Genomic DNA, 26323 nt, shown 5'->3' with positions numbered 1-26323 from the left:
ATGGCTCCAAAACTTTGCATTTCACTCTAGTTAACATTAAGTTGAAGGAAGTTTTCCATTTCAAAAGAGAGATCAGTCCATGAATATCCTCTTCATCAGTGTTTTGAGGGCCATTAGACATGGGACCACGGCCTCCATGCAATAGTCAACTGTAGTAAACCAATGCATTACAAAAGGATTGATTGATTGATCGATAGTTTATTGTTGCAAGTAAACAACAAAGGAGAAGGGAGGAGCATGCCATCCCAGCCCCCAGGCAGTAGTGTGTGATCATACAGATAAGGATACATGTGGAAGTAGCACAAAAAAAAGGTAATATGTATTTTATATATCACCTAAACATTTCTTTTAAATGTATACAATACCGTTGCGAACTATAATGCAATTCATTAACATGACGAACAAAATGACAACAACAAAAACAAGTGTTGTCCAACAATAAGAAGTTTTAGTCACGTTTTCCTTATTCTAATACATTATTTTCACATATCACTGAAAACATTTATTTTAACGAGTAGTTTTACTCTTATAAATACAATGACAGAAAGGCAGCATTACTTGCAGTTTATTGACGTATTTCAGATATTATTTTCATGGTGAACATGCATATGGAAAGAATTAAGCCGTATATTTTTAATCGCTAATGACACATAACAGTAGATGGAATTAAGAGGGAAATCCTGACATAAGCTGATAATCTGACTGTCACATTTGATTATTTTGATGGAGGGGGAGGGGGAGGGAGAGGCGAGCCAGAGAGGGAGGGAGGGAGAGTGACCTGCAGGAGCCGCGGCTGGAGGCAAGGACTGACCGACCCACACTCGGACTGGCTTTACCGGGAACATGGCGACGATCCTCTCACAGTACAGCACCACGGGATTTTGTGAGTGGTGGTGCTGATGGTTGTGGTGCTGGCGGTGGCAGGGCCCGAGGGTGGTGCGGAGTGGTAGTGGTGATGGATCCCCAGAGTGGTGGTGGTGGTGATGGTGATAGACCTCCAGAGTGGTGGTGGCAGGGACTGAGAATGGTGGTGGTGGCAGGGGCTGGGAATGGTGGTGGTGGTGGTGGCAGGGACTGAGAATGGTGGTGGTGGCAGGGGCTGGGAATGGTGATGGTGGCAGGGGCTGAGGGCGCAGGAGGGTGAGTGGTGGCAGGGCCTGAGGGCGCAGGAGGGTGAGTGGTGGCAGGGCCTGAGGGCGCAGGAGGGTGAGTGGTGGCAGGGCCTGAGGGCGCAGGAGGGTGAGTGGTGGCAGGGCCTGAGGGCGCAGGAGGGTGAGTGGTGGCAGGGCCTGAGGGTGGTGTTGATGGTTGTGGTGGTGGCAGGGATTGAGGGTGTTCTTGCTCTTGATATTACAGGTGACGTTTTGGAATCAGCTATTCATATAAAAAAAATAAAAATAAAATAACATCTCAGCATACAGTTCTACACTCCACACCTCTCCCCTGGTTTACTCACCAGGTTGGCTAGGCCCTATGCCATGCACAGTAAAAATAATCAGGCTTGATAGGCACAACCTTATATGTGGGCAGCCCAGAACTGCTGGCACACCAGCCCATCAATGAAAGTTATACCAAAATAACAACTATTGGTAGTGGGTAGAAATGTGTGCCATATACAGATTATTGTAGCAACTAAGTATGCGAATAGAACCCCTATCAATCCGTAAAGGAGAAAAGTGCCTCCCCCAGGGAGTGAAGAAGACCTCTTTTAAACAAATCAATGGTGACTGCACTGACTACGGAGTCCAGCAAAGAGTTCCAGTGGTGGATACACCTAATTTCTTACCTGGATGACCTTTCCCTGTGAGCCATGCTAGAGTAAACCATCAGACAAAGAACCGAAAAGTCTCACCAACCAATGCGCCAGCCTATCTAAGCTCATCAAACAACAGAACATAATTCAATAAGACATAGGCTGGAAAGTGCATTGGGAATTCATTTCATATGGTGAGGGATAATAGTCGTAAAACTTGTGGCCAAGAAAATCTTTTAGAGCAGCTTTGAAAGCACCGAGGTCTTTCAGCTCAACAACTGCAGAGGGAAGAGAATTCCAGGAGCCAACAACACAAACTGGGAAGAAACGACATCGACACTCAAGGGAACAACGAATATGAGCAAGCTTGAAGACACATGACCTCTTGTACCCACAACTGGAGCAAGCTGGAATAGTCTAGTCGAGTCAAAGGGGGTAGTACGTCTATTCCTGCATTTGATTGATACATGGGGCTTGGCAGCCTGGCCCCTGGTGACCTGGGAAATAGTAAATAAGCCCAAGGGAGCTATGACAGAGGAGTCATGGAAGATTCTCCAATATCTACAGTTTACACCACGTTTTCTCTCAAAACTCACCGCATCAATATCTGTCCACTTTTCTCCCCACACAGTCCCAGCAACACCACCGTCCATTCTTTTCTTATTCCTCAACCATAGGCAGCCAAGGCACTCGCTCTCAACCTTACCGCTTGTTTCTCCGTGTATATCACAAATAGCAAATGGGAGAATGTACCCCTTGCCTAAACCTTCCATGGCCACCCACTCCCTATGTCTGTATTTCCTAGGCTCTATATAGCTTGTGTATACTTATATATGCTATTTATTATCCCAGCTATCTTCTTACACCTATCCTAGCCATCAGTCGCCACAGCAGTCCGCTATTTAACATATAATACGCTTTCTTTATGCCAAGGAAATAAAAGTATACCTTCCCACCTGTTCTCATTCTTTCTATCATTGCATTCTCAATAAATGTGCTTTCCTCCCCTCTCCTATCCTTATGGAACATATTCTGTTCTCCCATTAACCTTGTTCCTTTCACAGCATTCAGTCATTCTACCACTTCAGAAAACTTTCCCTGTGTGCTCTTACTGCTGCTATCAGGAAGTCAACTCTTTCCTACTCTGTTACTCCTTTGTTTAACAGCATTGTTCTAGTCTCATTCCACTTTCCTTATAGCTTTTTTATATAGGATGTTCAGTTCCTCTACCATACCCAAATCCCCTTTTTTTATAAGACACAAGGAATCCCATCACTGCCCACGGCTTTCCTGCTCTTCAATTTCTTAACATATTCCATGAACTCTACTTAAGCTCTCATTCATATCTGTTTTTCTACTGGTTTCTAGGTGTACCTTCTCTAACCCAACTGGTTCACTCCTTCCCTGACTTCCTGCCCAAATTTTTTTACCGTTCCTCTCACTACTCTATTTCCTATTTTAGTATTTTTCTCAATTTTGGGGTGTTCCCTATCTTCCTCTTCTCCAAGGAAAGCATATCAGTTCCTTCCCCCTTCCTCTCCCTTTTCCTTAAGTTCTTCTATTATCTTTCCACATCTGTCCTTGCCTATCTAATGAGTTGTTTAACTTCCCTCTGCTTTTTCCTATACTGTTTACATGCTTTTTGCCTTTCCATTTCACTTTTCATTACCATCTCCTGTTGGTTTTTTTTAGCTCCTTCCCCTCTTTCCTAGTCTTTAAAAATCTCCTCATTCCACCACCTGTTACACAATTTCCTACTCTTTCCTCACCCTACTTTTCCTGTTCTCTTGGCCACCTCATTTAGTACCCTCCACACCCCTCTAATCATTTCATCTACTCACCATTCCACACGTTTGTTTTCAGTTCCTGCATATTCCAACACTAACCTATGTTAGTGTTCCCTATTTCCTTTCTCTGCCCCTGGTATACATAGTTCATTATCAACATTCTATGATCACTAACTATGGTAAGGTATAGGCAAAGGTGGGTGCATATGCATAGCTGCACATGGCTGTAGTGCTCATCTCTGTACCCTTGGCCCTTTGAGCCTATGGTGGTTAAAAAACAATTACTCTGGAACATGGGCTAATGTGAAGTCCTTGATTGCCACAGTTTACCTACCCCAGGTTTCCCCAGGTACCCATTTATCGACCATCCTGAGAGGGACGATGAACAGCTGGGTGAACTACATGCCAACTGCCTGGGCTGGGATTCGAACCTAGGCCCGCAGAGTCATAGCCAGGTACTCTGACCACTGCTCCCTGGAGGCAACCCCCCCTCCCCCCCTTCCCCTCATCCATCCACACATCCCTGGCCATCCTCTTAGCCCCCTCATATACCAGAATGTATTCTATATCTGATGCCTTTCCCCCTCTATATCCAGGTTAAGCTTTTGCTCTAGTTTATTTTACCATTTTTAGTACATTATAATCCACAAACTGTAATAATATAGTATCCCATTTGTGCTTCATATTCCCTACGACTCACTTGTTTTTTACTATTTTCTGCTGATAACTTAGTCCTTTCAGTCTTCCTTTGATTCTCTACCCTTGCCCTCTTCCTTCTATTGACATAAATAACAGACTGTCATGATCAAGTTCTCCACCCTACTCTTTCCCGTATATTCCATTGTCATTGCTAAAATATCTTCACTCTCCTTACAACTACCTACGTCTTTCTCCCCAAAGGATATCCCTTTGTTTTGTTTTACATATACCTACACACTCAAAAAAAATAAATCAATATATATAGTTGAGATCCTCTGTCCATGCATCCTCGCTATAGTTTCTTGTTGGTTGTGAAGTGTGATACCATGAGGCATGTATCGGCATGAACGGTACAAACAATTGACTGCTTATATATATTTCACCAGGGGAAGTAGCTGCAATCCACCCTGGGCTCAGGTGGGTAGTGGTGGCAGGGCCTGATTGTGCACAGTGATGGTGATGGCTAAGAATGCATGGTGGTGGTGGTGGTGGTGGCTGAAGATGCATAGTCATGGTGGTGGTGGCTGAGGATGCATGGTGGGGGGGGGGAACAGTACTGTTTTCGGAGTGTGATGTTCAAGAATTCAACGTTTTAAAGGATGCATATTGGTCATTTTTAGGTGAGGGTATATTAGAAGAGTGACTGTGTTGATCTGTGTGTGGGAATGTTGTGTGATGCTTGAGAGGAGATGTGGCTGTGGTGATTCCAGCCATTGTGTGCAGTAAGATATGACTCTTAAACTTGAAGATCACTGATTGAAATTTTGTGGACATTTTATAGTTGTTGATGTGTACTGAATGAAGTTTCATTAACATACTGTATATATATATATATATATATATATATATATATATATATATAAATATATATATATATACATATATATATATATATATATATATATATATATATATATATATATATATATATATATATATATATATATATATATATATATATATATATATTGAAACTTTTGCTATTGCGCTGGACATATCAAAAGCTTTTGATAGGGTCTGGCACAAATCTTTGCTTTCTAAACTACCCTCCTACGGTTTCTATCCTTCTCTCTGTACCTTTATCTCCAGTTTCCTTTCTGACCGTTCTATTTCTGCCGTGGTAGACGGTCACTGTTCTTCCTAAATCTATTAACAGTGGTGTCCCACAGGTTCTGTCCTATCTCCCACTCTTTTCTGTTGTTCATTGATGATCTTCTTTCCAAAACGAACTGTCCTATCCATTCCTCGCCGATGATTCCACTGTGCATTATTCAACTTCTTTTAATAGAAGACCCACCCTTCAGGAACTTAACGACTCAAGGCTGGAGGCTGCAGAACTTTAGCCTCAGACCTTACTATTATTTCCGATTGGGGCAAGAAGAACCTGGTGTCCTTCAACGCCTCAAAACACAGTTTCTCCACCTATCCACTCGACACAATCTTCCAAACAACTATCCCTATTCTTTGACAACACCCAGCTATCACCTTCCTCAACACTAAACATCCTCGGTCTATCCTTAACTCAAAATCTCAACTGGAAACTTCATATCTCATCTCTTACTAAATCAGCTTCCTCGAGGCTGGGCGTTCTGTACCGTCTCCGCCAGTTCTTCTCCCCTGCACAGTTGCTGTCCATATACAGGGGCCTTGCTCATGTGTGGGGGGGCTCCACTCACACAGCTCTTCTGGACAGAGTGGAGGCAAAGGCTCTTCGTCTCATCAGCTCTCCTCCTCATACTGATAGTCTTCTACCTCTTAAATTCCGCCCGCAATGTTGCCTCTCTTTCTATCTTCTATCGATATTTCCACTGACTGCTCTTCTGAACTTGCTAACTGCATGCCTCCCCCCTCCCGCGGCCCCGCTGCACTCGACTTTCTACTCATGCTCATCCCTATACTGTCCAAACCCCTTATGCAAGAGTTAACCAGCATCTTCACTCTTTCATCCCTCACGCTGGTAAACTCTGGAACAATCTTCCTTCATCTGTATTTCCTCCTGCCTACGACTTGAACTCTTTCAAGAGGAGGGTATCAGGACACCTCTCCTCCAAGCTGACTTATCTTTCGCCACCTCTTTGGATTCTTTTGGGAGCAGCGAGTAGCAGGCTTTTTTTTAATGTTTACTTTATTGTGCCCTTGAGCTGTCTCCTTTGCTGTAAAAAAAAAATATATATATATATGTAAATATATATATATATATATATATATATATATATATATATATATATATATATATATATATATATATATATATATATATATATATATATATATTTATTTACCAGCCATCATATGCCATATATGTCAGGATCTTGTAATATTGGAAAGTTCTTGCAACATCATTGCATTCTGTGTGAAAATGCATAGCATTAATGAATATTTCAGTGAGAAAATTGGCAATGCATCTCACAGTTTTGGACCTCTATACCTGTAATTTATCCCCATTTTTGTGCTAATTATCTTGTGTTTAACCTAAATTGTGGTAGCCACTTCCTTTTAGTATTTTATTTCCAGTTTCATTTCAGGTACAGGTAACTCTCGAGTTACGTGAGTTTGGTTTATGCGTTTTTGAAATAACATGGGGTCCAAAATCCAAATAAATGTTTAATTTACACGTTTTTTCCACTTACACGCGATATTTTATGCACCATCACACACTGTGGATCATGAGCACCTCTGTGACTGAAACTTCAGCTCAGGAATATCCAGACTACAGAACAGTTGAACAGTCCAAGTATTCAGTGGGATTTCCAGCCCTAGTACCATTTATAGCTCAGGTTCTCAAGGTTGTTTCCTGAAAAGAGTGGCTTGGGTGTATACAATGGTAAACTGAACTCCTTTTCATCCTGGAGTGGCACTTGGCTGTGTTACTCATATCTTCACATCTGAGTGTCTCTGTTATGTTTCAGACAATGCACCAGTGAGCAAAGGCCTGATGGGATGCATGTTCCTCACCTGCACCGCCCTCAACGTGCCGCTGCTGGCACACCTCCGCAAATACCTCATCTGCAAGTTGCCTGATGTCTTCTTCAAGGGGGAGGTCTGCTCTGCTGCTCAGTCCCACTGTTTTCCTTTACTTTACCATGACAGAGACAGACTCACAGCTAATTATTCAAACAAAAAAGACATGCTAAACAGTTAGAGAGATATATAGGTTATTCATGTTATTTGATTCATTATGTATGTTTGTATGATGCATATCATGTAGATAGATATCATGACTGGAATGTTTTACACTACTGCAATTTATTTTCAGTATATACATTTCCATTTATCTTATATGATATTTGAACCCCTTTGGAATTCATATTTTTAGCCTTGAATTTTCTCCTGCGAAAAGATTGCGTCATTGTAAAATGTTGTTATATTTATGCTATAAAAGGAAATATAGTAAAAACTTCACAAACAAAGGCCTCGGTAGCACCCCATTCATTATGACGTGATGGTGAACATGCTCACTCTTTATTGCAGATCTGGAGAATAGCGTCAGCAAAAATATCTTTCGTCGATACTAAGGATCTTGTCTGTGGTTCATTATTAATATATTATTTCAGGTGAGTTGATTAATAATAATATTTTACTGATTGTTTTACCTAATGTATTAGACTACTATTGCTATTTAGTTGTATCATAATGTTGTATATATAATCTGTCACTACTCTCTAATGCAAGGCATATGAAATGGAGCTTAGATGATTGTTTTTTACAAGGATATACTGATATTTTTAGGTGAAAACAAAGACTAGTATCAAGCATATGTTGGTCTTAGATGGTGCAACGAGGTGCTTTCATAGTGTCACCGATGTCATATTCCACAACAATTTGCTTTCTGATGTCTTGCTTGCCTGATGGCCTTCACAGGGTGTTTGAGAGAAGGTATGGGTCACACAAGTTTTCCTCCTTCTTGGTGGCCTCACAAGTCCTCACCACTGTGTTGGAGGTCCTCACCATCCTCACACTGCAGTGGTTCGCCATTGACCTCCACTCTGGGGGCTTCCTTCCACCAGGGCCGTGAGTTTCCTTGTGTTCCAGTGCGTCTGATTAAATAGCTATGGTTATCTGTTTCATCGCTTTTTATGAGTATTATTCAAAGGTGTTGGGCTTAACTTATACACTTCTCTAACTTTTTTATTGGTTGATGATGGCTAGCGCATGTACATTCCCAGGAACAGTATATACTTTATTTATTTATTTTTTTTTTTTTTTATTATTATTATTTTTTTTTTACAGCAAAGGCCAAACCAATGTAGAAGAAAAAACTGAAAATATAGCCCACAATTTAGTTCATCAGAGAAAATTTAATGACGCAGTGGTGTTCATTACGGCACAATTTAGTTCTTTTTATTTATTTGATCATGTAATACTTGTCTATGTTATTGGCTACATTGTATTATTTTGCTTTCTAAAGGTGGGTGGAGGAGAGTTTCATAGGAGAAGAGTATGGACTAAGGTAAAGAGGACCAGCATAATAGTTGTCTCTCTCTACTGTCCATGACCCAGTTGATGCCAGTAGTTCTGATGCAGCAATCCCACTTTTCAGATATGGTGTGATATTCCCTCTGTTTGTCAATTACTTGTTTGACATTCCCCGGGTGGCCCAAACCAGTGTGCTGGGCATCCCCATCACCGGCAAGACGCTCACGTACCTGCTGGGGCTCCAAGTCTGCTCCACCTCTGCAGCGACAGCCATATCAGCTTGTGCAGGCATTGTAAGTAACAGCCAGTGTATCTTTTTTATTTATTTTTTATATTTTTTTTATTTTTTATCATGCAGTCTTTAGTTTTGATGATTTATTCCCTCACAAAGCTCACCTAAGAGGTTTGCCATGACAGAGGAGGCTGATTGTTCCTGTTTATTCACATACACACACATACACACACACACACACAATAGAAAACTAGAAGGAATACAAAGGATGGCAACAAAAAAGGTTCCAGAACTGGAGGGATTGACATATGAAGAAAGATTAAAGGAAATGGACCTACCAACACTGGAACAAAGAAGAGAAAGGGGAGACCTAATACAAATTTATGAAATAGAGTAAAATGGAAGAAGTAGACAATGAGGAGTTATTACTAAGAGAAGGAATAAACACCTGAAACACAAGAGGACACAGTAAAAAAAACTAGGTAAACACACACACACACACACACACACACACTTCCTATCAATCCATCACACCAGTAGTCACTGAGGCACCCTGCATCCTTTCTATGCAACTCATACATACTCCCTTTTCACTCGTCACAAACTTGCCATTTTGCATTCTTATCTTATGCCTGTCCAAACTATTGTTTTGTGAAGTGTGATATGACAGGGATGGAAATGTATCTCCCTTACTCTTTCTACAGTTATTCACAGAATCATTTTGCTCATCTAGCAACAGGTATGGAAATGAAAGGGAACTGTATGTTTACAATTTAATTATTAACTTAACTCACAACATGCTATGGAAGACAGAACTCTCCAGCAATGATAAAGCCTTAAAGGACTTGAGTAGCCTGGATGTCATTCACACAAAACAAGATACACTACAAATAGGGTTACACACATTAATGGCATACAAGATGCACCTTAATTTTTGCAGACCTTTCCTTAAAAACAAAACAAAATGGAAGAATACTTGAGAGGAAGAATGTTGAGACCTGCTAGACCACTAGGAACAGGAAGAGTGAAGCTAATGAGTAATGACTTTGAATTGTAGAGGTTTTATAAATTACATTTCAGTTTTCATTTAGGACTCATTCACCAGAATGTAATGCCATTGTAGGTTAAGAAGCTGTAATGACTGTTACAAAAAACAGGCAATTACATTGTTTCCTTCTGTTACTTCATCTTGTCTTTGGACATTTTATTTTCAAAAGTTTATTTTGTATATTGACCATTTTGTTCTCCACTTATGCAGATAGCTGGGATCTTCTACCGCTACAACATCCTGTACGTGCAGCAGGTGCCATGGGTGCCTGGGTGGCTGGCCCGGGGCGCCAGTGCCACCCTAGCCCGCCTGTTGGCCTCCCCACCCCCACCAGAAGGCCCTGCAGGTGCCACTCTGGAGCTGCAGCGTCAGGAGCAGATAGAAATGTGGGAACAGCAGATGATGATGAACAGGGCGAGAGAGATGCGCAACAGACCAGGGGTGAGTGTTGTGCCTACCTGCTTTATCTTTTCCATGGTGGTGTGTGATTTGTGTCTTATCGTGTGGCTGCTCTTCCATGTAAAATCCACAGAGGTGGGCGCGGTACTGAAAAATCAGTAGTGCAGTTGCTGTAGTGCGGTCCCATTTTTTTCTTTCCCGGTGTGGTACGCAGTGTGCGGTACTGCGGTAGCGGTAGTCAAAATAAAAAATACTTCAGTGCCTATCCTGGCTATCCAAACAAAGGAAACATGCTTAAAATAGTACAATGAAAAATCGGCCGGCACCACGGACGGGTCCGGGGTTGAAATGACCGGCACCCCACAGGTTAAAGAAGACTCGCAGTGTAGTTTAATTTTGAACAATAACTTAAAAGTCAGAATGATTGAATCACTGATTCTGATGACTGATACCGATTAACTGATTGAGTTTTATGTACTGTAAAAAAACATTTCTGTGAGCATGCTGTGCTGCAAATATCGTCTTCAATAGTTTTCAAAGTACTGCAAAAAAGTACTGCAGGATTTTTTTAGTGCGGTCTGCGGTAGTGCAGTATTTTCAGAAATTTTGCGGTAGTGCATTATTTTTTTGTGATGCGGTACAACCGCACTAAGTACCGCACTTGCCCACCTCTGAAAATCCGCAGTATGTTGGATGGGGTGCTCGCTGTCTCCCCAGCCCGAGATTTGAATCCAAGCCCCTCAGATTTGTAGTTAGGCATGTTAACCACTACACCACAGAGCCATTTCCCATGTGGCATAACTTATAAGATATACTACTTATATGCCAGCACCAGAGGTTCCTCAGTTCCTCGGAAGAAGCCTTACTGAAACTATTTGGGAATGCATTCACCTCATTGGGCCCATGTTTCCTTTCACCTTCTTTTCCAATTTGTCAAATTGTCCCAATATTCTAGGACTGTATTATAAACGGAATGAAGGAACGATGCAAAATAACAATTTATTTTTCTTGTAGGCCAATGGTGCCGTACATCCCTTCATGCAAAACTTTATTGGCCGAAGGCAAAACAATCCAGGTAAGATTTAATGTTTGTGTTTGCTTGTCTATGCATAAGCGTTGCTGTGTGCTTGTGGGTGCACACACACATTAGTATTTATGAAAGACTTGACAGAAAATCATTATCTTTATGGTGAGTCATTTCTGCCAAGGAGAGCATTGGTATCCACTGTTCATTACTGAATTAAATTTAAACAAGTCTTCCCAAAGTGAAATTACAATGAAATGTTATTACTTTGTCTTTCAACATGGATAAAATTGCCTCTTCTGTGTCAGCCGAAACTTCATATGGAAGCCCATAGAACAAAATTATTATCACTCACTGCCATATTTATTTTCCCAGCCATCTCAGAGTACCTCACTTCACTCATCCAACCACTCCGCAATCCACTCTGCTGTTATGCCCATACCAAAATTCTCATAAATATTTTCAGTACTTTCTCCATCTCATTTTGACACCAAAAGCAAGTCTTATGTAGCTCATTTCCACTGTGAGTATCAGTGATTGTTGTGCTACATTCCACGTCAGCGTTTCTGACTTGATCCCTGCAGATAAACACCCTCCCACTCCATACATCCTCAGGACGTCCCATAAGCCCATTCAGTCAATCTTGTCAAAGGCCTTCTCCAGGACTATGAAAGTAGCAAGTACCTTTTATAGATCCTTTTAAACTAAAATTTAAAGTTCAAAGATCTGATCAACACATCCCCTCCCATTCTTAAAGCTCCCTTGTGCATTGCCTTTTTTTTTTTTTTTTTTCCCCAATTAATGAACTATGAAAAATTGAAAGAGTAATAAAGCATACGAAAACATGTGTAATACCACTGTTCTTAGATCTAGGGTAGTTACCATCTACCACAGTTGAGATAGATAGACTTGAAAGGAAACTTGAGATTAGAACAGAGAGAGAAATAAAATCTGTCCGTGGGTCGCTAATAAAGCAAAGATTTATGTTGAACTCGATCAAAATCTTTCAGGATATACAAAGTGACACGACAAGGGTCCCTGAAATGGGAGAGGTGACCAAGAATCAATTTGGGAGGCAGGATCACCTGTAGAATTGGTGCCTTTTCCCTAATAGCAATAAAGAATGTTGATGGATGCTTAAGAAATTTCCTATTAAGGCTTGTTTTAAAGGTTTAGTAAATAGAGAAAAGTAAAGCTATAGGACATAAGTTTGAAGGAGGAAAGATATATGTTGATGGGCAGAAGTGAAAAAATTTGACCAGGCAGTGTGTCAGCTCAGAAGTACAGTTTTTAAGGACAATAGGAGGTACTTGATCATTTCCATAAGCCCTCTTCATATACATATTTGGTTTTAGACGCTACATTTACTTTGGGTTTTTATAATGATTATATATTTTTCCTCAGCCCAACCCAACCCTCCACCAACGGAGGAGCAAGTGCAGACACTGGTGGAAATGGGCTTTGACCGGCAGAGAGTTATCAACGCACTGCAGACATGCAACAATGATGTCAATACTGCCACACATTTACTGCTTCAGGAGTCATGATAAACATAGATATGTAGCTGTGTGCTCGAGTGCCTGTGTGCATGCATGTATGTATCCAGTGTGAATGCTGCTTGCATGAAAATTTGCATATAAGCAAATTGGAAGTTATGTTGCAGCACTCGAAGCTGCCCACTTGTATTGAAACAGTAAGGGTTCACTTACAGCCAGAAACAGTGTAATAAAGAATGATACTCAACTTGTCTTGGGTCTGCTGGCTGGGCTCCAGCTGACTGAGTCATTGTTCTTCCTATTGTTTACATTTTACATTTAAGGTTGATGGGTATTGTTGATGATGTGTAGTTATTTATTATATTTATTTTATACTGTGCTGTCTGCAGTTGTATTTAGTCTTCATACCTGTTAAAAAAAATGTGTTGAGTTCCAGGTAGCTGCATACTTCACAAATGTGTTCATGCTAGTCACAGCATGTGGAGAGAGGAAGTTCAAATGACAATAAGTTTATACTTTTTTATGACCTTGTGGATGGGTGTCCACATGTTAAGTATTATAGTAAGGTAATAAGGAAGAGAATAGCTTCAGATCATAGGTTCACTTACCACACTGCTGCTGATCACCAGCTTGCAGTGTGTCAGGCTGTGTTTCTACTCCAGAGGAAACACTGATGGACTTCCTCTTGTGTCTCCCAGCACTGATATGAAAGACAGACTTTCAGAACTGCGTGCTTGAACTGAAAGGTCTTGCTGCTGCTGCTTCAGTTGTGCTGCTCCATTGTATAGTTTTCATTGCCATGCTTTGTTCAGTGGAAGTCAGAACATACAGTTATTTAATGTGCTCATTTATTTGTGTTATTAGGTTCTTTTGTATGAAACATATACAGTAACCGCCCGTTGTTCAACATTTCGCTCTTTCAATATTTATATTTACATACTATTTTTTGTTGTTTCAACATGCAGTCTTACCCTTTTTGACATATCAATTTTCATATTGCATGCCAGACTGGCCTGGGTGCCAGGAAGCCAATCCAACTGAGTAGGTTTTATTAGCTGGGCTGTCTCCTTTTCTCCCCTCTATTTTTGTTTACTCTCTCAGACTTTGTCACCACCATCAGATAATGATGAAAGATCACCATCAGTAAATATTTTTGGTAAAAACTTATCTTGTTGGTAATGCATTTTTTCACTTGGTATTTCATCTTCATTGTCACTTTCTACATTTTGAATGAGCTTACATTTTACTGACACTTTCTTAAATAATGATTTTACACTTAGCCACATCATGACTGAAGGATGGAAAGGGAAGAAGGTTGTCAGATGATGAGGACTTGTTGCCCATGCTGCATAGAATCCTACTGAAGATGGTGGGGATAGAGGAATAAGATGAGAGGTTCCCCTACATGGCAATAAGGTTAGTTGATGTCTACTGTGGCGATAAATTTCATGAGACTCGTTTGAACTCTGCAGTCTGATCAGCTGATGCACTACCAAAATGGGAGCCCCTCACAACATTCCTGCATCAGTTCCACAGCTTATCTTGGCAGATAAGCTGTGACTGTGTATTGGAAGCAGCCACTATTGAGGTTGAAGGAGATAGGGCATTACTGATGGTGGCATAAATGATATGACACTGCCCACATTCAAATAGCTGTGGTTGGTGGTACAGTCCCTTTGCCCACCATCTTTGCCCAATGTTTACATTCACCTAAATGTCAAGCCAAGGTCACATGAGTCACTGATAGCCCTGTGCTAGGCAGTATTCTGCAGGGTGGAGGCTGCCCCAGTCTTGCTCACCAAGAGAAAGTGGCCACATTGCAGAAAGAATTGTCCACCCAGTCTGAGGCAGATCCTGCCACAAGCCTCAAAATAACAAATGTCAGGAGGGTTGGCAAGTCAAAGGTTGACACATTCTGGCTAAATACTTGGCCTGTACAAGTAATTGGTGAAAGACTCGCCTCATCGTTGCAACCACCATAAAAATTTGTTTGCCTCAAACTCTAAGTTCAAGCAAGGGTGCGGGTCTCATCAAATTTATTAGTGTTCAGCTCATGATCACAATTTTCTCAGATAACTGTAATGTTATATTTTTAAGCTGTAGTATTCTCTTTCATTATTTATATGCCTTAATACTTTAGCTCAGCTAGTTTTGAAGAGTACTGACCTTCATTAGCTTCTGCTACCCAAGCATGATTTGCCCAGGGAAACACAGTGCCATCCTTGGCAGGGATGAGTGGAATGGGCAAATTTGGGGCCCTTTTTTTCCCAGGATGGGCATCCAGCCTGGACAAAACTTTCCAGCTTTCCATGACTAGTGTAAGGACATTTTAATGCTCCACCACCCACCTTCCATGACCCGTGAGGCTCACACCACCTTCTTGCACCACAAGTTGGGCCAAGATGGCAGCATTAGTTGAACTGTTCAGTGAATGGTGTCCAAGTGAATACACTCCAGGTGATGGAGCCACCCCTGACAAAGCAGCTGCCAGGAATATTTCAGAAGAATTCAGGAATTTTTTTGTTTTCCTTTTTTATTAAACTTTTAAAAAGGTGGTTAGGAACGTAACTTCCTTATTTCTATATATGAGAAAAATAGGTTCATTATTCAATAAATTCATTATTCTATGGAACACAAGTCTGTTGAACAGCGGGGGTTCCTGTATCCCATTGAAATCAAGGTATCTTGATGAGAGGGGCTGACAAAATATTCTTTCTCATTTTAACTACTACATTTTTTTATGATCGATTTATCAGAAAATATATGTTTATCAGTATGGTTTGATGTGGGAACAATGCCATTTGCTCATTAAACAGGTAATTGTTACTTTCAATGAACATGTGTAATGCATGTTGCTCATCTTCTGAATCAGAGACTTCCATAGTCAAGGAACTCTTGAAGCATCCACATCATGCAAACACCCTTTTATTTTTCATATTTCCAAGCATGCACAACAAGCCTAGGACAAAAATGTAGCAGCACATCCCCACTCACTCACATGCCATATCACATCACTTAGCAGCAATTTTCAAAAGTGACAGTCAAGGGTTATCGGGAGCTTTGGGTTATTTTTTTATTCAAAGGATCAATTGTTTAAATCTTCCAAGTTGAGAGTTTTTTCTATATGTAATGTTCCATGGTTGTGTGTATGGAGGTATAATTGGAAAGGGGCAATAGTGGACTACTGTGCTATGCTATTGTGTTATATTGAAAAAATTGAAGAGAGGCTGAAGTATGCAAGATCAAGGACAAGAAGAAAGTGAAGCCTCTTTTACCATAGGCATTCTTTTGAGAGTTTCAAATACAAAGGTAATAAAATATGTCAACATCTATGCAACATGTTTATTTCAGAAATATTATGAAGATTTGTGTATGATACAGCAGATGAAGTTTTAAATATTCATCAAAAATGTAAAACCAGGAAAATTGTGTCATGAGTTTTGTTGAATTTTGTTGTGTAATAATTTTATCATTCATTAAATCATAAATCATCATCATCATCATCATCTTTATGTAAAGTAAAATAATACTAATGTTTGACCTAAAAATGTGTGGCTCTTGAATAACGGTGATTTGCGATTCACTTGCTGTAACCGTGGTCATGGCCGTGGCTTTTTCAATACTGAAAGACCATTGTCATTGTTTCAGCCCAAAAGTCCATGCTGAGTTCAGGCACAGAGTGAGATTACAAAGTCTTGTTCTAGGACCTGCATTTCTTGATTTTTTTTTTTTTTTTTTTTTTTTTTTTTTTTTTCCCTCGTCATTTTACAGTGCACATTCATAGAACAATTACTTTGGCTTCCACAGTGAATGTAGTGTGTGTGTGTGTGTGTGAGAGAGAGAGAGAGAGAGAGAGAGAGAGAGAGAGAGAGAGAGAGAGAGAGATTGTATTCATTATTTTGAAGAAAAAAGAAAAGAAATCTCCATTACTTTTTAGTAAGATGCAGATGCAATGAAAAAGTGTGTGTGTGTGTGTCTGTGTGTGTTTATATACATAAAAGGCAGCTGTTGGCTGCAGGGAGTTCTAACAATTGTGTGTTATATAAAGTCAGAACAATGCAGAAGTGAAGAAATAAAATGTATGTAAGTTGTATTTTACAGAAAAAGAGCATAAATATTTGAAGGAAAAAAATGTAATGCTGGAAGTAATGACAGAATTTTCTTCTACACACACACACACACACACACACACACACACACACACACACACACACACACACACACAAACACCAGAAATCTGCCAGATAATAAGTTGTTCATAAATTAGGTATTGCCCTTCCAAAAATGGTTAAGAAAAATATATGCAATAAAAGTTTGTATGTGAACACACACACACACACACACACACACACACACACACTGCTCTGATAGCTCAGTTGGATAAAGTGCTGCGCTGCCAGGCTTCGTGGTGTGTGCAGCCAGAGGTTCGAGTCCCGCTCAGGCCGGGTTGTTTCCACTGACTAGGAGTGGTTACTGTCCCCCCTAGAGCAAAGGGGATGAGTTGTGTGGTGCATAAGGTCCTGGCAGTACCCAGAGATCAACTAATGAGCCTTGCTCTAATCGGGAGGATACTTGCTGGCAATTGTGAGTCCAACTCGTGAACAGGCCACGATGAAGTACACACACACACACACACACACCACAGATCGCCTTTGTCTTGTTTTGGCTGTCACATTATTATTTTTTTATTTTTTATTTTTTATTTTTTGCTTCTGTTGGTGAGGCTGGTTGAGGTTAAAGTTGTACATAAGTGTCTACCATAATGTGAACCTTACATAATGTGATCATCATATACATATATATTTGTAAAAAGACATGTAAATGGAGTGAACTGATAATTGATATATATATTTCGATATACTAATTGTAATTGATAATGAAATCTTTTATATAAAGTCAGTGAAGAATGTTAATGCTTGTATCCATATAGTGTAATTTTTATCAAGTTAAAAATACATTTTTGCATAGAACTTCGACTAGTTTCTTTTGTGTACAATGAATACATAGCAACAGATTTTTTTGTAAGAATTATACTGTTTGTATAAATGAAGAATTTTATAGTCATGTTCATTGCTGCAGTGGATGGAGGAAAATCTGTTGTCAAGGAGAGTAAGAATCCCTTGTTAAAAACACACAATGGCCTGAAATATCAGCTCATCAATTGTCAAACTGAAGCCTTTCAGCCACTAACTTGAAGACAAATAAAAAGCTGCTTAGATATACTGTATTTCCCAGGACATTCTAAATAAGACTTGAGATAAAAATCTTGCTTGGGAGAATTCCCTTATGCTTTGTTACTCATATTCAGAATTTAAGAATACTTTTAAGATGTGCCATGTCATAATGTTAAACTGAAAGATATAGAAGAAAATTTGTAAACTCGGAATATGTAAAATATGCTGGTGAAAGATGTGGAACAGAAATGGGAGAAACGTGTGAGTGCTTGGTCAGGTATACATAGATTATGTCTGTTGTAGCCACCCCCGTCAAGTTTGTGGATGGGATGGGGCAACTAATCTGAAGATTAATTAGACTATTATGTTATAGCTTGTCCCATTGTACATTATAATTCATAAAATGACCCCTTGTCCATGAGTGCCTCATGCCCCCACCACCCTAGAACACCCCCCAAAGCTGTCAGTGCTTCCCATGACTGGATCCCAACCCTATCAAGCTCAAGTAGGGCTTTGTCATATCATTTAACACCTCTAGTCTTCTCCATGAGAGACACTGTGGGAGCTATGTGAACAAGTGCACTTTGGGAAATAAACTAGCTATGGGGAGGAGGGAATGACTTTTTGTTTAACATTTGATCTGCCAGTTCATAACAAAAAAATGAAGATAAAACCTTTCTTGCCACAGCTGGCACATCATGTTCCACTTCACTGTGAAGTTTCCATACTTGAGCCTTTCTCTACAGCAGGTAGTACACATCCCACATCATGTACCAATATCACATCCACAAGGTAGATTCACCTGTCACATTAATTCTGACAAAATTAGTTCTCTGCACATTGAAACAGGAATTTCCATTGCTCACTCAATAACAAATTCAAATTGCTTGAAATTTTTTGAACAGTGTGTGGGAATATTGATAGCGTATGGGATTATGAGGATGTATTAATGTGTGAATGATGAGTTGTACTAGTAGCATAATATAAAGTGTGTGAATCGGTGGTTAAATAACATTAAAATGAAAAGGATGAAGTGTACACTGGGAACAAAACTCAATTACATGATGTGTAACTCTTATGAATTAAACAGTAGGAACCAGATACAGCCTCATCATTATTTGAGTTCACGTTGATGATGTGGCCAAACAATGTTAATTTGAAGCATGCATTGTATGTGGTATTTGCAGTTTTGAACTTTATTTTATTCATTAATTAATTTTATTCATGTATCTGTTTATCTATTTATCTGAACCTGTCTGTCTGTTCTTTCATGTATATATTTATTTAATTCTTTTGATTTTTAAGACAACAGTTTTGTGGATCAAGTGCTACCAGCAAGAATTATGCAAAAAATGTCATGCTGATCTTAGCAACGTGTCATTTTTATTTAACGTTTAAACTGTTACAACCAGAAAAAAATATATAGAACAAAATTTCCTTTAATTTTTCAGTAGCCATATGGCTCCAAATTGTAACTCATAATTAATTTACTAATTCTTTTAATTGGCTTTTTTTTTTTTTTCTTTTCTTTTTTTCTGAACTAAATAATGACCACCCAGCACATAAATAAACATGTATCACTGCAGTGTGTAGCACAGAACAGCCGTACAAAGCTCGTCATCACAAGCTCTGTTCATTCTTATGGAATACACTTTCATAATTTTTCAATAAAAAATTAACATACTCTAATAGTAATCACTAAATCATGAATTACATAAGCCAAAAAGTCTTTCAAAAGGAAAAGAGTGTTCCCTCAAGCTCCCCCTTATCTCAAAGTTTGTTGCCACCCTGGGGTGCTTCAGAATCGGGGATCATTACCCAATGCTGGGGCAGGGACCTTACAGTCTTTCTTAACCTCAGACTTCTCTCCATCTTCCAACAAATTTTACTTGGAAAACCACTTAAAATTTATTTTTCCCTCTCTTCATCTGTCTCACCCCCTTTGCCTCCCATTATCTCCCCTTTTTATACAGTGTGAGTGGTGTGCCAAAGGGATGTAAGGCAAATCAAGAGGCACCCCCTCTCTGTCTGTTCTGCAATTTCTTCTGTCACAGCCAGCCTCCTTCCTTGCTGTCTCTCTCCAGTCCTTCTCTCCTATATCCTCCCTTGCTGTTTCCCTCCACCCCTCCTCCTCTCTGGTTTTCTCTTCCACTTCCCATACTTGTATTGTGTCATTAGCTAATCACTTTTCTATCTTGGATCTTGAGTCTTGACCCTCCATCCTCTATTCCTTCAGCCTCTAACTCTTCTCCACTCCCACTTTGTACTCACATGATTGCAACCAAACTTCACCTCTCCTTAAGAGGCCTTTGCTCCCATGACTTTTGCCGACTGTGTTAAGATTATTTCCACAATTGTTTACCATTTATTGTTGATGAGGTTTCAGGCCCCACTCCACTGTCAGCGCAGCGCTCTGCAGGGCTGTCAGCAATAATGATGTTAGCCTCAATAATAATCCTCGATATGCACTTATTCACAACGTCGTAGTGAGTGAGTGAGTCTTAATTGCTTTCATGGATAACCTACTGATGCCCTTTTGATAAACATGGCATCATTATTGTCATTTGGCCATGTTTTGTTTCGTGCTAATCACAATATCTTTCCTTTTTATTGTATCACAAATATCCATTGTTTCATTTTCCATTTATCTGATATTTTCTTTATATTATCACAATTCAATGTCCAACGATTATTTCCAACTCACAGAATATTTATCACACACAATTTATCTTCGAGTCTCAAACACCAAATAATATCCATGATCGGTTATGTTACGAATTCTCTCAATTTCAATTTGAAGAACTACACAACACTGGTCATTTGCTGAGTGGTTGATTTCAGGCTTCTTGTACCTCACACAATTTATGCATTTCCTCTCAGCCATGGAGCAATCTTTTGATTTATGATCACCAGCAGTGCACTTGTAACAATTGGGGCTTCTCCATTGTACTTGGCAGTGCAGTTGGCCTCAAGATGGCCCTGTCTTTGACAATGGCAACATATGATTGCATGGTATCTATCTCTCACAGTGTACATTCCCCATTCTAGTTTTATCTTGTCATGATGTTTATGAATCAACACTTGGATCACATTTCAAAATATAGTGCATTGTGCCACCAGCAGTAGGCTTGCTTAAAATCTTCTTAATTTTCCCCTCAACTCCAGGATTCGAGTGTAGGAACTCATTCCTGTTTAACAGTGTGTCAAATATCTTATCCCCGGTCTCCTCCTTGTGCACATTGCAGATCATGATCTTTGGCCTTAGTTTTCCCACACTTTTTGTGCTTCATTCCTTGTGTTCTCATCATCAAAGTTCATAATAATGTTACCTCCATTCGTGAATCTTGAATCAGTAATCTGAATACCTTGTAATGCCTGGGAAACTTCATTTTTCAACTCGGTAGCCTTTTTGTCTTGATCAGAGGCCTTCACGACAAGGAGATTCTTCATCCTTTTACGTTTGGCTAGTGGCTACGTCAGCAAAACTGGCGCGACTCGACTCTGCCTGCTCATCACAAATCACGCCTGCCACCTCACTCAACTCATCCTTGACACTGGACATCCGAGATTCAACCTCATCTTTAACCACAGACATTTCTTTTGATAATTATTGCTTGAATTTATTCAATTTTTCAACAATGTTGGTAGCGAGAGGCGCTTTTATGAAGACATGATGGAGTGCAAATCCAATTTATTTTAGGTACATTATCCTGCTTGACTCCAGTCAAATTAGCACACTTCACATGACACCACCTTGGACACAAATAGCATGCAATCCACTTCTCGCCTGTAAAATCTTCACAGACACAACAGAAATCTCTGGTTTTGTCCGTCATTGTCGACTCAGCAGTTCCAAGGAGCGATTGGAGCTCACGCCGGCACGTCCTCACCTTACCCCTCTCACTCACTCACTCAATTGTAGACTTTGTAGCTCAACGTCATGCTGTTGCTCTCATCCCACTGCCGCCCGTTACTTTATCACTCAACTTCATGTACCGTCTATCATGTTCTTGCTTAGGTTCTTCACCATCTCTTGACCTTCCCCCAATTCTCCCATTTCTTTTCTCTCCAATTATAAACTTTCTCACCCCATTCCTGTTCTCTCCTCTCCCCCTTTACCTTCCTCTCATCTCCCCTTCTGTCCCTTTTATGTTTCATTTATCATGCAATCTATTCTCGGTCTTTCCCAACTTCCTGGCTTCACTTGTAATTCCCTCTCTTCTCTTCTATCCCCTCCCCTAAACTTCACTCTCCCAACACTTCTTTCTGCTCAGATTGATGTTCTTTCTGCACCTTTACTACCAATCCCAGCTCTGGGCTCGCGTTCTTTTGTCCTCCATGTCTCCAGTTCCTCTGTTCACACCACACCATCACATCCTGCTGAGTTATCTTTTTTTCTTGTTCTCTTGTAGAATCATCACACCTCTCCTTAACATATGATTCCCTCCCTTCAATGAATCTACGTTTTTCCTTATAATCTGTCCATCCTGTAATAGCTTTCAGTCCTCCTCTTACTGATCTATCATCTTCCCATACATCGCCGTGCCATTTTCCTTCTTTCCTTGCCGTTTTACTTTAATCGAATTGTAGTGGCCGGCACATTCTTGTTTAACTCAATTACTCTCCCTCATGTGACCCATGCGAAGGAAGAAGGGAAGCTCAAAGTTTGATTTATTTTTATCTGTATCTATCTATATTTACGACCCCCTGCGGGAGTGGCCGCGACAGAAGTGTCTCCATCTCCCTGTACCGGCATACTCAGCACACTCAATCCTGCTACTTAATTCCACCTCTCTCACTTCAATACTTGCTCTCCCTCTTGATCCACTTCACAGGTGGTTTTCCCCTGACACACCCTTCCGCAATCCTAATTCCCTCATACACTCTTCACAAATTCATTCTCATTCATTCTCATCACATGTCAAAGCCATCTCAGCATACTACCACGCTTCACACATTCAACCACTCCACAATCCACTCCTTTCGCTGTCATACCCATATCAAACCTCTCATACACGTTTTCATTACTATCTCCAATTCATCCTGAAACACTATGCACCTCTTATATAACTCATTTCCACTCCATGTGTTCTTGATTGCTGTGCTGCATCCATGTCCACATCTCTGGTGCATACGACGGAGTTGGCAGGGTAATACTGTTCCTTATTCCCTTCTTTACCTCCATGCTCACACTTCTTCCTTTCTTTCCAATGCACCTATTACCTATCTGTCTGCCCTTCACTGCTCTTTCCCGCACCAGTCCTCACCTTCCATACCTCCATTCTTACATAAAACTAGGGGGGCGGTGGCTAAGTGGTTAGCGTGTCGGCGCCGCGTCCAGGAGGAGGACGCGGACTCCTGCCAGCCGCCACAGCTGGGATTTTTCACTCACCGCCGAGTGGCTTAAGACTACCCACATGCTGTCCTGAAGACTATCTATTAACCGAGACACTCAAAGATGAGCTCTGGGGGACAGCATGAGTCAAGCAAGATGGCGTCACGATAAACACTTGCCTGTGCCATAGCGGGCTTGAGCTGACCATCAAGCTCCACCCAGGGACGGCTCCACCAGGAAAGCCTACCGGCGCAATGGTCCGAAACGTAAAAAAAAAGAAAAAAAAAGTCCACAAATATTTAAATTTGGGTCACCGTATTTACTTTCCCACACAAATGTCGCATTACTATTTCTGGCTTTCATACTAAATACTGGTGTATAACGGGGCGGGATATGCCCGAGAAATATTACCATCGTCCATGGGCGTCTGTAAGGGCAGTTACCCCCCTCAGAAATCTATCTGTTATATTCCCGTACACTCTCTCATTTGCAAGTTTTCATAATAAATATTTTGAAAATTTAAGGTACTGTAGTTATTGGGAAACTGTGTGTGCCATTGCCTTGTAGCTCACCAAAGAAAATATGAAATCGAATGAATATGTGTATTAGGACTAAAACATATTGGGTCTGCACCCACTAAAAAAAATTATATAGGAGAAAGTGGGGCAATATGGCACAAGTGGGTAATATGGACCACCCCATTTTCTGTGTTTTTAGCTTCTGCCAGCTATTGATAAGGATATGGACTTACTCCTCGGCTCATTAGTCAGCTGTAACCAAGGTGGGAAGGGCCGTTGCAAATAGTCCGAAACAGCTCGCATCATGACGTCATCGGCGCGAGAGTAAACAAAACATTCTGCGAGTCTCGAGCGGCGCGGGACGTGACGCTCTGCTTGATGTGGCGTAACGGGTGCTGTCACGGGGCTTGGTACGCCAGCATGGTGGCGGCGTGTGTACAGCAGCCTGGGGAGGGCGGAGGAGCAGCAAGTGGCCAAGAGGCTGTTGCTAGTGGCGGAGGAGGCGGATGGCAGCTTGGCATTGGTGAATCGAACAGAAAAAAAGTGGATATTCGAGTGTTGCAATCGAGTGAGAGAAAGATTAGTCAAAGTTTGGGTTTATTAACTCGCCGATATCTCGTTTTCTGCCTAACCAACTGCATTTCTGTTGTCATCAAAGTGTTCTACTAACCTTTAAACCTCCAGGAAAACCACAGGAATGAGTGTGGAGATCAAAACAAGTGCGAAACCAGAGATAGGTGGAAAAATTAAATTGAAAAACAAAGTGTGTGATATAGCCGAGATGATCGAGAGGAAGTGGACCTACGGAACGATTCAAAGCAATATGCTGCCCCTCACGAAAAGAAGCCCGCGCAGCCCTGCAGGTGGCGGCAAGGCAGGTAAGGCTTGAGTAAGATGACGTAACATTTGCTAGGATTGAAAGATGTGATGTTTCCATATTAGGATGTAAGCAGTTCGTTGTAATATTTTGTGCATTACTTTTTCATAATCTTCCATAGGCAGTTAACTAAATGAAATGTTTATTCTCTCTCTCTCTCTCTCTCTCTCTCTCTCTCTCTCTCTCTCTCTCTCTCTCTCTCTCTCTCTCTCTCTCTTTTATTTAATACCAAAGAGACTCTACCATGCCCTCCTAGGTCTGTGGAGGGAAGGGGTGTGTGTCTCAGAGACGGGACACTAGTGCGGGGCGTGCTCCTTTTTTCACAGCGCTTAACTTGGTTATTATTATACATCAAAGTCTGACAATGTGGGATTTTTTCGAAATACGCACTCATATTTATTGTAATACACTGGTCACTATTAGTGTTCAATAAAAAAATAGCATAATATAAGTTTTTTGTTGTTGTTTTAGGACAAGTTCACGATAACGTCAATAAACATGTAGCTCATCTGGTTAATTAATGTGTTCAGATTACGAAGTATTCGTCACATTAATTTATTTGATGTTAACAGCCACTTGTGATTCTTTCCTCCGTTTTTGTAATCTCTTTCACTCCACAAAATGTAATTATCTTCAACTTGAATGATTTGCCAGAGTCCAGAGTCCAGACATGCCTCCGTTCGTGAGTTGGTTCGTCTAGATGAGAGTTGATCTCGATAATTACGGTTCGTTGTGATTACTCGAGAGCAAATTGGAAGAGTGCAGGTTTCCGACATTAAGCTCAAGCTGTCTAAAAGAGAAAATCGAGTCGTATTCTGAGTCTAAGTGATTTAATAAGTGGTGCTGTCGATCGCACTATTCAGAGCGCTTTATTCTCTGTATTCTCAAGTGGACATGGACCTTGCCCCTTGCCTTGACCTCCGGCCTTCGACTCAACTAATTTTACATGGCCTTATATTTCTTATTTTCCCTTTCATTATCTTCCTCTCTGTTACCAATCCCTTTGACATCGCTTACTATTAAAAGCACAACATTCCTTCTTTTCATGCACTTTGCCCAGTATAGTTAAATTTATGACGTAGCATTACGTGGTCTTCGCTGCCTTGTGCTAGAATCTCTCTCTCTCTCTCTCTCTCTCTCTCTCTCTCTCTCTCTCTCTCTCTCTCTCTCTCTCTCTCTCTCTCTCTCTCTCTCTCTCCCTCTCTCTCTCTCTCTCTCACACATCAAACATCTGGAAGCGAATTATTTTCATTATTAAGACTATTCTAAATTAATTCCGTCAGTGTCAGTATCGTAGGAGTGACAATAGAATGCAAAAAGTATATAATTGAGGGTGGGAAACATGTCGATAAAATTATACTCCTATCAGTTCCAAGATACAAACGTCAATGAAAGTTGCAGAGCGTACGTAAACCACTCAAAAAGTTCCCCTCCCCCAAGAAAAGTATATTCAGCAAGCGTGCGTCAAAACTCATGAATGGTGTGACGTGCCGGTGTGTCTTGCTTGCGTCACACTTCCCGCGAATTCCTGTGCTCTCCCCAGTCTTTGCCACACACACCTGTCC

The 26323-nt window shown here is 40.6% G+C and overlaps 2 protein-coding genes and 1 long non-coding RNA gene across 3 annotated transcripts in view; 2 read left to right on the top strand and 1 right to left on the bottom strand.

The window, feature by feature from the left end:
• Window positions 1-730: 730 nt before the first annotated feature.
• On the top strand, window positions 731-17084 carry LOC127003770 (ubiquitin-associated domain-containing protein 2-like). Its single transcript, XM_050870784.1, has 8 exons — window positions 731-883; window positions 7149-7279; window positions 7711-7793; window positions 8101-8250; window positions 8780-8948; window positions 10146-10376; window positions 11349-11409; window positions 12763-17084. Exons 1-8 carry the CDS (start codon window positions 844-846, stop codon window positions 12903-12905), a joined length of 1008 nt encoding a protein of 335 aa, XP_050726741.1. The 5' UTR covers window positions 731-843; the 3' UTR covers window positions 12906-17084.
• LOC127003772 (uncharacterized) lies at window positions 16943-20938 on the bottom strand. The gene is made up of 2 exons (XR_007757392.1): window positions 17051-20938; window positions 16943-17018 (listed from the first exon to the last, which is right to left on the bottom strand). It is a non-coding gene; the product is annotated as an uncharacterized LOC127003772 (long non-coding RNA).
• A 3382-nt stretch (window positions 20939-24320) lies between these two features.
• LOC127003768 (uncharacterized) overlaps window positions 24321-26323 on the top strand; it is a 116975-nt gene continuing 114972 nt past the window's right edge. The window contains exon 1 of the mRNA XM_050870779.1: window positions 24321-24759. The gene's annotated coding sequence lies outside the window, so the exon portion shown is untranslated. The remainder of the gene's footprint in view (window positions 24760-26323) is intronic.

Source organism: Eriocheir sinensis, chromosome 26 (genome assembly GCF_024679095.1).
Source record: "Eriocheir sinensis breed Jianghai 21 chromosome 26, ASM2467909v1, whole genome shotgun sequence".
Taxonomy (NCBI): domain Eukaryota; kingdom Metazoa; phylum Arthropoda; class Malacostraca; order Decapoda; family Varunidae; genus Eriocheir; species Eriocheir sinensis.
The sequence above is the reverse complement of the archived record's forward strand: the minus strand, read 5'-3'. Positions and strand labels throughout refer to the sequence as shown.